The sequence below is a fragment of the Pituophis catenifer genome, unplaced genomic scaffold (assembly GCF_029215685.1).
Source record: "Pituophis catenifer annectens isolate HBS135680 unplaced genomic scaffold, rPitCat1.0.hap2 SCAF_1, whole genome shotgun sequence".
NCBI lineage: Eukaryota > Metazoa > Chordata > Lepidosauria > Squamata > Colubridae > Pituophis > Pituophis catenifer.
The window spans coordinates 206,816,783-206,830,356 of record NW_027256881.1 but is presented as its reverse complement, the minus strand read 5'-3'; the positions used below and the strand labels follow the sequence as shown (position 1 = coordinate 206,830,356).

Below are 13,574 nucleotides of genomic sequence, written 5' to 3'. Positions count from 1 at the left end.
TCTTGGTAGCTGCATCCCAGCTGCCAAGGTTGTTCTTGAAGCAAGAGATTAGCAAGAGGAAGGAGGGAAGTGAAGAAGGTGCTCCTTCCTCTCTCTCTCCCTCCCTCCCTCCCTCCCTCCCTCCCCACTTTGTCATTGAGAAAACTGGTTTGTGCTGAAAGAGAGATTGGAGGGAGTTTATTGAAGAGCCCTTCTTCCTCCCACAAACCTAATTTTAATTGCATTCATGTATCTTCAGCCTTTCCAAATGTTTCTCTTCCCACAGCTCAATGTCCATATATGCTGCAGATCAGGTCAGATCAGAGGTACATGATCAAGTCTGAGGTTTCCCAGGTGATATTTGGTGTGAGACCTGGCCCTATTTTCCTTTAAATTCAGCTTCACTCAACACAGCAAAACTTTGCATGCCTGTGGTTCCAGAGCTCAAGATGTGCCTGCATTTCTGGATTAAGCAAATTTTGAACAGGTTATGATGCTAAGATCACATATATGCATGCTGTTTCCTGTACAGGTCCAATTCCATTCTCCTTTCCCATTTAACTGAACACATGCACATCTCATGTATCAGATGTCAGAGTACAAAGGTGTGGCCCCTATAGCCCACGTTTGCCCCTTCCTCTAGGGAAAAATATTCTGTTTCCTGTTTATCAATGGGAATATTGTTCATACGGAGGCCTACATTTGCTCTTTTACACAGCTGATAATCTTCTTGACCTAGAAACACAAACACACACACACATAATACACACACACCTTTATGAGAGAGTTCCAGTCTCTCCTAGCCGCATCAGAAATGACCATGGAGGTACAGAAGCTTTAGCTACATAGAAGAAAGTGGTCCTCCAGCAGGCCAATTAGGGCCAGGAAATCACCCATCTCCAAAGAATCCTCTTCCTTTTCATTTGAAATATATTTGTGGAAGATCCTTGGCTTTCTTTCAAGCTCGAGCCGAAGTGGTGCAGTGGTTAGAGTGCAGCACTGCAGGCTATTTCAGCTGATTGCTAGCTGCAGTTTGGCAGTTCAAATCTCACTGGCTCAAGGTTGACTCAGCCTTCCAGCCTTCCAAGATCGGTAAAATGAGGACCCAGATTGTTGAGGGCAATATGCTGACTCTGTAAAACGCTTAGAGAGGGCTGTAAAGCACTATGAAGAGGTATATAAGTCTAAGTGCTATTGCTATTGCTATTGCTATTGCTACACCTTGGGCCAGCTTTAGCCTAAGCAAGCTGCTTCTGAGATACAGGGTTTGTTGCCCTCAGGAAACAGCAAGTGAAGTATCTTTCCACTATGGAAAGAATGCTGTGTGGATAAATTCTTTGTTGACTTTAGCAATCTTTTTTTAAATTTACATTTCTTCTAACATCATAACAATCGCTAAATCTACCTTAACTCTTATTTTATCAGTATTTGAAGGAGGATATTCATGAACCCTTGATATTTGAGTAGATGAGACTCTCATAGATATCAGAATTAAGCAAGCCACCACAGAAAAGAAGGGGCATCCATAATAAGAGGGAGCAAAAAGACAATATGATGGGTGTGATTGAAGACCCATTCATTTTATGTGTGTGAAACATTGTCACACATATAAAGGAATGAGGCTTCATCATATGGTCTCCCCCATCAACAACCCTGCATACCTCTGAAAATATTAGATAGGATTTATTTATATAAATTGCATGGCTACCCAGCTCACAAAAGCGTGACTCTAGGTGTCATAACAACAACAACAACAACAACAACAACAACAACAACAACAAAATCAGAATTAAAATAAAATATATTAGTCAAAACACACAGTTGGAGTACGCCCACATCTTCGTAATAACATCTTGCTTCTTAAGTCCCACATCAAAAGGTTCAGTTTAGTCTTAAAGGCCTTCCTGAAAGCTAGCAGGGTTGTGGTGAGTCCAGTCTCAAAAGGCAGGTTATTCCACAGAGCAGGCGTTACCAAAAGTCTCAGTGGCTTTTGCTCAGAATAGATTAGCTATATTCTATATTGGCAACAGACTTAAATAGTCGACAACACTATGGTACATTTTTTTAAGGTTATAAAAATCCATTGCTGGTAGTATAGCAGATTAGGTGCTACAAAAGGAATCCCATAAGCACGCACAGTTTTTATTTAGGACCATAATTTTGATTACTATGGCTGACTTTCCAAATGTAGTGCAATCAGCACTAACCAATGAATTATCCCATTACATTTCAACAAGGCTTGTTCTGTTTCTGACCAAAATGATAACTGCTGCTACTACAATTACCTGTAGTCATTGGTTTCTCCTTGTTCCAGTGGCCGGCTTCTGTTGATGTGATGTTCTTGCATTGGTAAAAACATCTGTTCGATTCTGGAAGGAGTAAAATTACAATGGAAGAGTTTATGGTCCTACAATTTATATATTGCCAAAGGCAACAATGGTAAATAGGTACATAGACTGCTTCTGATTTCATGTTATTGATCTTGGAAAATGTGTTTTCTTTGCATTTAAAGAGCAATAGTTATTTCATATGTATTTATAAATCTATATCTAACAAATATATGAGTTCTATAGGAAAGAATTTCAATTACTGGAGTATTGTTTAGAATAAAGAGGAATTATAATGTCCCAGGAAAAGGGAAAATGTTTCTTTGTTTTCATTCCTGTTATTTCTTTTATAATAGCACTCATCTTTCTTTTATGAGCCCTTTTTTAAATCACAGAAAATAGGTTTTTCTGCTATTTTAATTAATATAAATTGTGGGAGTATTTTTATATAGCTTTTCTAGTTACAAATCAACCAGAATAAATATTTCAGGATCTAAGACTGTAGCATTGAGATTCAAGATCATGGTACTATATAGCACAGAAGAGAGAGAGGATGTTTTCAGTTGCTGAATTGGGGAGCTGTAATTTCTATTAAAGCCTTCTATCTTTTACAAATATCTCAGATGTAAAGGTCACACAGTATGTCTTTCTTTCCAGGCGGTGTTTGGTATGAAAGCACACTCATATTAATCTTATTCTGAAATAATAGAAAATACTTGTAGCTCGGGTCTTAGATTATGGCAGTGGTTTGCTCTCCAAGCTTGTCTCAATTTAGTTTCTGAACATTTCGTTACCAGACTAGGTAACATCATCAGCAGGATTTTCTTGTCCTATTCTCCTTAGCTTATAAATGTCTTGTGTGCCAGCATGGTCAGTTGGTCAGATAGATAGCTAGATAGCTAGCTAGCTAGCTAGCTAGCTAGCTAGCTAGATAGATAGATAGATAGATAGATAGATAGATAGATAGATAGATAGATAGATAGATAATTATTACTATTATTATTATTATTATTATTATTATTATTATTATTAATTATTATTATTATTAATTGAATTTCTATACTGCCCTTCTCCCTGAGGACTCAGGGCGGTGTACAGCCAAAATTAAAAAAACATGCAGTACAAATATTAGAAACAGTTAAAAACAAATATATAAATTTGGCCCAATTAAAACTCACTACCAATTAAAACATTTAAAATTTCTTCTTAAGCCAGCCCAGCTTGCTTAAAAAAATGGGTTTTAAGGGCACGATGGAAGGCGCTGAGGTCTTGGATTCTCCTTATCTCTGGGGGCAGCTGATTCCAGAGGGTAGGTGCCAGCACAGAGAAGGCCCTCCCCCTGGGGGTCACCAGCCTGCACTGTTTGGCTGATGGCATCCCGAGAGGCCCTCTCTGTGGGAGCGCACAGGTCGATGGGAGGTCGTCGGTAGCAGCAGGTGGTCTCGAAGATAGCTAGGCCCTATGCCATGGAGCGCTTTAAAGGTGATAACCAACACCTTGAAGCACACCCAGAAGACCATCGGGAGCCAGTGCAGCTCGCGCAGGAGCGGTGTTACATGGGAGCGCCATGCTGCTCCCGTCACTACCCGCGCTGCTGCGGGTAGTGACGGGATGATAAATGATAGAGCAAGCACCAAATAAATGATAGAGCAAGCACCAAATAAACAGCCAATCACATGACCAACTGACCACACTGGCACACAAGACATTTATAAGCTAAGGAGAATAGGATAAGAAAATCCTGCTGAGTTAACCTAGTCTGGTAACGAAACGTTCAGGAACTAAATTGAAACGAGCTTGGAGAGCAAACCACTGTGATAATCCTACTCTATCAGGTTTTCTGTTTTCTCCCTTCTCTTGCTGCCAGTTTGTATTTTCTTTCCCCATTGGCTGAACACATTTCTTCCCCATTTCAGAAAAACCTTTAAGATTTAAGACTAAGCCAAAGTGATCCCCAATCTACCACAGAACAAATCTTTTGGCTATCCTCATTGTCAGAACACTAAACAATGCAGCAGCAGAGAGAGGTTGGAAGATGTTGTTTTGGTACCAGAGAAGCTATAAGGGTGGACCTCCTCTGATCAGGCTTCCCTTAGCTCAAAGTCCCACATTGAGAATCTATCACCATTTTCTTCTTCACTAATTATCACAGTTGTTCATCATGAACAGTGAAATCCATCAGTTACAGGTAATTCTCAGTTGTTAAGTGAAACTGGCTTCCAACCATTCATTTAGTGACTGTTCGAAGTTACAACAGCACTAAAAAAAGAAAGGGACTTATAACCAATTCTCACAAGTGTTGCAGCATCCCTGTGGTCACATGATCAAAATTCAAATGCTTGGCAAATGACTTATGATGGCTGCAGTATCGCGGGGTCATGTGATCATTTTTAGTGATTTTCTGACAAGCTAAGTCAATGGGGAAGCCAGATTCATTTACCATGTTTTCCTGAAAATAAGACCCTGTCTTATATTTTTTTAAACCCCAAAATAAGCGCTTGGCCTTATTTTTTGGGGGGGGTTGTCTTATTATTTTGGGGTGCATGGAGCAAGATGAGGCTTCTCTTGCCGTCTTACCTGATTTCCAGCTCTGCTTTTAAATATTTTTTGGGAGGGCTTATTTTCGGGGTGGTGGTGGTGGCTTATTTTAGGGCATGCGCTCAAAAGCCCGATTGGGCTTATTACCACAGGATGTCTTATTTACGGGGAAACATGGTAACAACCGTGTTACAAACTTCACAACTGCAGGGGTTCACTTGGCAAGAAAGGTCATAAAATGGGGCAAAACTCACAACAACTGCCTCGCTTAGCAACAGAAATTTTGGGCTCAATTCTGGTCATAGGTGGAGGAGGCTCTTCTATGCCAACATATGAGTAGGCTTATGCTTAAAACAGACTTTCAAAATATTTTTTCACTTTTAACATTTTCATTATTTGATCTGCTGTGTCAAACACTTTTTATGCATTCACTTGTCTCATTCCCATCCATCCATCCATCCATCCATCCATGCCACTTAGCAAAATAACTTTTTCCCCTGGGTTTCATTCATTTAGAAAGTGCAGAGTTTTTCCAAGAAGTCCTTTCTGATTCTTCCATTATCATCATTCACTAGAGTGTAACATGCAATTATCACCAGCCTATGGGTTCCTATTTTTAAAGACACCCACAATAGTCTAGATGACACCAATTAATCGTTTCTGAAGTACATTTTAACTCTTTTATTCAGTTCTTACATATATTCATCAATTCTACTCTACAAGATCTGTCCACCTTCATTTTGATCTACTATATTATCTCTCTCTTAGTGTTTTTTTTATAAGAAAGTCTATTTTTATTTCTTTCATGTTATGAATTTAAATGCTCTTTATTGAATATTCTCTTCAATTTCCCATGGTAGAGTTGCTATCACATTTGAATCATAGATATTTCCTTCCACCGGCCATCGTCGCTTTGGCCGGTTGAGACTTTCACATTACAATTGTTAGGAAGGAAGGTACAAAAGGAGGATAAAAAAATATTACTGGTCTTACTGAGGGACATTCTTGGGTAATGGTGAGGTTTCAACCTGTTTGCGATAAGTTTCTCTAAAGGCTAACTGAATTGGTTCATCATATTATTTTATATGCAAAGATCTCTAATCTAAGAAATAACCTTGTAAGTTATCATAATGTTGCCAGAATGCCACCAACTTGGAAATAAAGGCAACAAACTCAAAATACCCTACATCTTGTGGAAAAATTGCTATGTTTTGAGACATGGCATTAACATCACTCAATGTGAAAAAGAAACAAAGGCTTCTGATTCTGATGGAAGAAGCAGCTTTCCATAAGGAAGATAATCAAAATTACAGTCCCAGAGTTTGGGATGCTTTAATCTTGGTTCCTCACTGAGCAGGGTGTTGGACTTCATGGCCTAAATCAGGGGTCAGCAACCCGCGGCTCTGGAGCCACATGTGGCTCTTTCATCCCTCTGCTGCAACTCCCTGTTGCTGGTCAGCTCCACAATTGATAGGGCTTTCAGTTAGGACAGGTAGAGGAAAAAGGATGCCGCGCTAGGAGGAGACTCTATTGTGGGGGAACTGGATTTCCAGTCGGCAGAGGAAAAAGGATGCCGCACTATGAGGAGACTATGATGGGGGAACCGGATTTCCGGTTGGCTCCAGAATTGAACGGGGGCTTCCAGTTAGGACCTTTGTGGCTCTTTGAGTGTTTAAGATTGCCAAACCCTGGCCTAAATGATCCATTTCAGGTCTTTTGATTCCATTATTTCTTTCCATCAAATAAAGCTGGAGAAGGACAGGATCCAAGTCTTATACAGTGTGTCAGGGTTCTAAGAAACACCCCCAAAGAAAGAAGACTCCGAGGCTTGTAGTTCCTCAAAGTTCCATTTTATTAGAGATGTCATATTGACACATCTGGGAAAACTCAAATTTGAAAGCTTCCAGGTTTTCCCCACCCAAAGGAAAGTCCAAGTCCCTGCCCAGCACCCACATGTCCATCACATGGTCCAATCAAAGCACCATCCCAACTGGAGATGCCTCCCAGTCACACCCCTCCAGGTGCAGGGCAAGATGTCCTTGACTCTCTGAGAAAGGAATGTTGTTATAACTATATATCACCCCTGCTCCATACAATCCCCCCTCCCAGTTTCTCACAGCAGTAAATGAGGCAGTCCTGAAGACCCAATTCAAAAGATGGCTTCCAGGCCTGACACAGCATTATTCCAACATGCATAGTGGCTGACCATGTAGTATATATTTATACAGAACCTAATTTCATACATATAGCGCATGAATATGTTCTTTCCATTGTAGGATTTATTTTGAGTAATTGTTGATTAATCTTTTATTTTTGTGTGTTTGATGCCCCTCTCATTGTCTTCAGTTGTGAGCAACCAAAGATACATTGGACAAATTTTGAGAAGATTGGTTTTTAGAAGATGAAAAGAACAGGAGAGCAATGCTGAAGCATATTGTCTTGGGCAGATATATGTTTATATGTACAGATAGTTTTGTTTGTCCATTTCCTTCATGAAATAATAATTATGCATAGGAATTACATATTTCCATTTATTCTTTTGCTTCTCTTCCACCCTGGCAGATATTTAGTGCTGAAGGTTTTTCATTTCACATCATGTCATTAATTTAGAAGCAGTGATCTTTATATTCAGCATTTACCAATAATAAAGCATATTAATGAGGTAATTTTCACAAACCTTAAAATTACTGTACTTTTTGGAGTATAAGACACACTTCCCCCCCCCCCCCCAAAAAAAGGAGGGTGGAAATGTTGGTGTGTCTTACACACTGAATAAAGCTATTTTTGGCCTCCAGAAACCCTGGCCCGTGCATCCCATTTTTGCCAAAAACAGGCCCGTTTTTCGCAAAAATGGGATGCGCAGAGGGTTTGGGAGGCTTGCAGAATGCTCCTGGGGGCTGGGGAGGGCAAAAACACGAAGTGTAGGGGGTTTGGGAGGCCAAAAACAGGCCCATTTTTCGCAAAAATAGCATTTTTGCCCTATCCAGCCCCCAGGAGCACTCTGCAGGCCTCCCAAGCCCTCTGTGTGCCCCTTTTTTGTGAAGAACGAGCCTATTTTTGGCCTCCCAAGCCCCCATGTGTCACGTTTTTGCCCTCCCCAGTCCCCATGAGCACTCTGCAGGCCTCCTGAACCCTCTGCAGAGGTTTTGGGGGGCCTGCAGAGTGTTCATGGGGACCGGGGAGGGCAAATTTTTTTTTTTCTTGTTTACCTCTTCGAAATCTTGGTGTGTCTTATACTCCGGTGCATTTTATAGTCCAAAAAATATGGTAATATCACTCTTTAGCTTCTTTATCTCTTTTTTGTTATCAGGTGTATCTTTTTTACAGATTTCAAAGATTAATATTCCACTTTCATTCTTTCCTCATGGAACCTTGCGGCCTAGCCTATGAAACTTGATTAACTTGTACATTGTTATTTAGTGCCATGGTTTCTGAATACATTTTCTGTTGCTTCTTTTCTTTCTTTTTTTCATTTGACAGATGTAAGACAAAAGTCTATGCTGATGACCTACCCACCACAAGTGTGGTCATAGTGTTTCATAATGAAGCTTGGAGTACTTTGCTTCGTACTATTTACAGTGTTATCAATCGGTCTCCACACTACCTACTTTCTGAGATCATCTTGGTAGATGATGCCAGTGAAAGAGGTAAGAATGTCCAAAAATAAAACTCATTAACATTTGAACAGTATTGTGGACAAGGGATAGCTTTTCTTTCTTTATATCCTTTCTGTAGTACTACTTAGCAAATCTTGTAACGGCACTATCTGGGATTTTTCTGAAGAGAATGGCTAGAGCAATGGCTAGAGCATTTTACCATTGTAGACAAATGATTATAAAAAGCAAAAAGAATGTATATTGATGGAGCAGAGCAGGTTTTTCTTAAATTTTGACCTCAAGGGAGAAATTACATGGGATTCCCTGAGAACAAGTCACAAAACAACAGGAGCCATGGTGGCAGAGTGGTTAGAATGGAGTATTAAAGACAAATTCTCCCCACAGCCAGGAGTTCAATCCTGACCGGCTCAAAGTTGACTCAGCTTTCCATCCTTCTGAGGTCAGTTAAATGAGGACCAAATTGATGAGGGCAAGACCTGGTGACCTAGAAATGGAGCTCTTGCCTCACAATCAGGAGGTTGTGAGTTCGATCCTAGGTAGAGGCAGATGTAGGGTCTCCTGCTTGGGCAGGGGGTTGGACTTGATGACCTGCAAGGTCCCTTCCAACTCTATTAATCTGTTAAATATGCTAAAACACTTTTTATCCTGTTCAGCTGGAGAATTTAGTCAGAATGTCTTTGGCCTGTTCAACCTTCCCAGCCCACCAAATTTACTCTCCTAGCTGGAGAACATTGGAGTGGAAATACAAGACATCTAGTGGATTAATTTTATTTGATGTACCTTTTGAGGACACTTTAACAGATCACTTGTTGATCATTTATTCATGTAAAAGTGGGATTGCCTTTGCTTTGAAAGAAGCGGTGATGAATTGTATATTATAAAATCTTTCTTAAGACCTTATGTCAAGAATTCCCTTCTTTTTCAAAATTTCAGAGCATGTAGTGGCAGCCTAGCCATGGCTTGCTTAATCATGGGGTGTTGATTAAGCCATAATTGGCAGGATTAATAGCAGAAGTAAAGTGCTCTGAAGCTGTTCTTCCAAGATGAGAAAACGTGAGCACAATGTATACGTCGGTTCATTCTCTTCATAACAATAAAAAAAGTTCCCTGCCTGATAGAGAAACTGTTTTTTATCATGGCATCTGAATGTAGCTAACTGATTATTATCTCAGGAAGAACAATGGGTGCTTCCTTCCAGTCTTTCAGCCTGTGGCGTTCTAACAGCATGAAAATGTCTTCAGTCAGATTCTGATTTTCACAATGGAACTGAAATACAATTCTCTGCTACTGAATAAGAGGCAGAAGCTGGATTCACGCATCATATTAAGCAAGACTATGAAAAGTGTGGCCCTGGTTCCACATGTGATCCATTAAAATCCTGTCACCAGAGCCACAAAAAGTGACCGTGGGCAATCATTTTAGTAGGGAATGGTCTGAGGGCTAAAAACAAAATGGATGCCTTCAATCTTGCAAAGACTTAAGGAATCCATTTTACTGCTTCTATGATCTTCCAAAAATGTGTTCTGGCCAACAAAAATTGTTCAGACTTGCAATCATTTTGACTAATTGCTCCTAAATTTCAGAATTCCCTTCCCAGAAAGTCTGTTCCTCCATATGGAGTTGGATCCTTTTGGTGCATTTTGAAAATATTATTAAGAAAATATTTGAAAGTATGATGATGACATTGCTGATACTTTTTTTATCTCTTAAGGTTGGGCTGCTTTTTATTTTGTGCTTAATAACATGTTTATTTGACTTTTAAAACAAGAGGAGTATTTTATAGCATAATCCTGTACCACTTTATTCGGCAATCTCATTAAGTTCAATGAAGCTTGTTCCCAGAAATATGTTTTAGGATTGTGGTGGTTTTTTTAAAATAGTATACAAATAGTGTAGCACTCAGAATCTTTTAATTCATTTTACAGTAATCTGTTTATTTCATTTCCCCTGCTATATCATTATTTCATCATATTCTAGAAGAATATTTTCTTTCTAAATTGCTAGAGAAATTAGAATCAGACTGAGTAGTAGTGACTGCTGTTTCAAGTGGGTTGCAAAATATACTCTAGAGGGCTTATGATTGATCCTAATCCAGAAATAGAATACCTTCCCTCTGTGCCACCATCTGAAGTGAGTACACTCTGTAGGCAATGAAATGATCTTCTATGCTCTGTGGACCCAGATTGAGTGCCTACCCATGAACCACATGAGAATGAGAAGGTGTTGGGATTTGTGGCTGCAGGATATCTTTTAAAATGTATATACACAGTTAAAACAGCAATGCAGTTGGTATTTTATGTGTCTGAATGGTGCTTTGTTTTCTTGCAATAATATATACTGTAGATAATTGTATTCTTAAGATCCTGTAAGATAAAGAATGTTGTGTTTAGTTGAGTGGTCTTGGTTTCCTATTTTCCCCTTTTTCCTATTGTTCTTCTTTCTCTATTTGTATTTTATAAAGCAACAAAAGATTTCTCTTTTTGTTGTTGTTTTTCTCTGTATTCAGAAGCGTTTGACGCTTCTGGTTATTATTTATGGAAAGAAGAAAGCAGTCAGCTCATAGATCCTGCTCTGCTCTGCTCTGCTCCTATCCTATCCTATCCTATCCTATCCTATCCTATCCTATCCTATCCTATCCTATCCTATCCTATCCTATCCTATCCTATCCTATCCTATCCTATCCTATCCTATCCTTTCCTATCCTTTCCTATCCTTTCCTATCCTATCCTATCCTATCCTATCCTATCCTATCCTATCCTATCCTATCCTATCCTATCCTATCCTATCCTACCTACCCTACCTACCCTACCCTACCCTACCCTACCCTACCCTATCCTATCCCATCCCATCCCATCCCATCCCATCCCATCCCATCCCATCCCATCCCATCCCATCCTATTCTTCCCATGCCCTTCGAATGTTGGTGTTTTTTTTTTAAGTCCCTTTGTTTAGCTTAAACAAACTTTGTTGTATTTTCTTTCTTAATGACATTTGGCAGATTTTCTGAAGCTCCCATTAGAGAATTATGTAAGAAACTTGCAAGTGCCAGTAAAAATTATTAGAATGGAACAACGATCGGGACTGATTCGAGCTCGGCTTAGAGGTGCTGCCGCTTCTAAAGGCCAGGTCATCACTTTCTTGGATGCACACTGTGAATGCACTATAGGTTGGCTGGAGCCCCTACTGGCAAGAATAAAGGAAGACAGGTGAGAATATAGAACAGGTTCTGTTACTATGACAGCCTCTGCCACTCTCTCTCTCTCTCTCTCTCTCTTTTGGAGTCTGTTTGTTATTAACTACTCTTTTCTTGCTGTTTGTATCTCAACTACCAGAAATGTCTTGCTTCAATAAAAGAACAGAAGAATGCTATGTATTCTATTTGGTTCTTGTCTGCTGTCGGAAGCCCACATACTGTACTTTGCTGATGGCTTTAAAACAGTGCCTTCCTGCTTAATGGGTCCATTTTTCCTCTGATTTGTCAGTTAAAAGACCCACTGACAGCCAGTGTGAAATATGGATTTGCACCAGGAAGATCTGGATTCATTCACTGAAGTATTTTGCCATAGTTAAGATTCCTCTAAGAATTGTTTATGTGAGTGTTGCTTTCAGCTTCCACAGGGAAGGTGAGGTAAGACTATAATAGTATCTAAATATTTGTTTTCTGTGGCCCAGTCATCCATTATAATCAGAAAAAAAAAAAAATCCCAGATGACATAAATACTACTAATTTGTAGAAAATGCGGAGAGCAAATTCAGTCTCAGAAGTTTTTCTATTATCTCACATGGGAAAAGCTTTATGACCTGTTCAGAGACATTCAAAAGAAAAGGTGGCACTTCCCGCTCACAGTTGCCTGCTATTTGATTCACACGCAAAGATATGTAGATTTACTTAAATAAAGCCTATGCATTCCATTAATTAAGATTTTACTAAGCGTTAATAGTTCCAAAATAATAGAACCTGCAGTTCTCCAAGAATACACAAAAGAAGGCATATCTTCACATAGTTTATATGTGATATATAAGATGGGGGCTACAAAATATGAGCAGGACTAGCCTTTATTTATTTTAAATTTAATTTAATTTAATATTTTTATTTTATTTCATTTCATTTCATTTCATTTCTCCTTGGGATGACTCTGAGGGTCTTAGTAGTAATCTTAGAAGTATATTATTCCAGGGTGTAGAAACAGTCAAAGAAAAGGCATGATTCCTGAGACCCTCTAAATAAAATGCCTAGCAGTTGGAATCTACAACATATTCCTCCTGCCCAGCAATAATGGAATGGTTAGAAACAAATACCCTGGAATCATGGCATGTAAGGCTTTGCAACTAATAACAGCTCCTTGAATTGCACCCAAAAGTCAGTGCAATTCTCAGAGCAAAACATGGCCACTGAGAGACAAACCCATAACTGCTGGCATTGCTGCATTCTGGAACAAATGAAGCTTACTTCTTCATTCTTCAAGGACCCCCCCCCCTCAAAAGCATATCTTAATCTGCCCCTGGTTCTCTTAGCATCAGAAGAACACAAGAAATCATGGCTAGCTGACAAAAACAGGAGCTAGAAACAGGGAAATATATGGAAGGATCAGTGATATAAGGAAATATGTTAGCTTTCTGTAAATGTTCGACAGACCACTCAAACATTGATAATGTCATAGAGCCATAGAACTGGAAGTGGCCATTGAGATTATTGCATGCAAATCCCTCTTTGATGGAGTCAGTGAAATGAAATCATGTCGACAGATGGATGTCTAGCCTCTTGTTGTATTTTTTTCTGTGGTTCCAGTCATTAATTGCATTGTGAACTGAATCTGTCATCTTTGTTTCCACATTTGTAGTTTGAATTCTACATACCCAATTTCCTTTATGGGTTCCCCCCCCTCCCTTTTCTCATTAGGTTTCTTGGAAATGTATGTTTCTGATTGTTCTCTAGCCGATAGACCTCACATGGTGAAAAACTATTACTATTTTTGTCTTCATTGGTATAGCTAGATTTTGAATTCAGAATAAATAAATGCTTCTTTACCCAGCGGATGAGTGGAAACACAATGAATGTTGCTCCATTTCCTATCTGTGACTTCTTATTAATAGTTTGTATATTCAGCTTATC

General features: G+C 39.3%; 1 protein-coding gene across 1 annotated transcript in view; it reads left to right on the top strand.

Moving 5' to 3' along the window:
* GALNT13 (polypeptide N-acetylgalactosaminyltransferase 13) overlaps positions 1-13,574 on the top strand; it is a 230,818-nt gene that overhangs the window by 120,313 nt on the left and 96,931 nt on the right. Inside the window, exons 4-5 of the mRNA XM_070941942.1 lie at positions 8,325-8,491; positions 11,460-11,667. Of these exons, the coding sequence (XP_070798043.1) occupies positions 8,325-8,491; positions 11,460-11,667 (375 nt within the window). The remainder of the gene's footprint in view (positions 1-8,324; positions 8,492-11,459; positions 11,668-13,574) is intronic.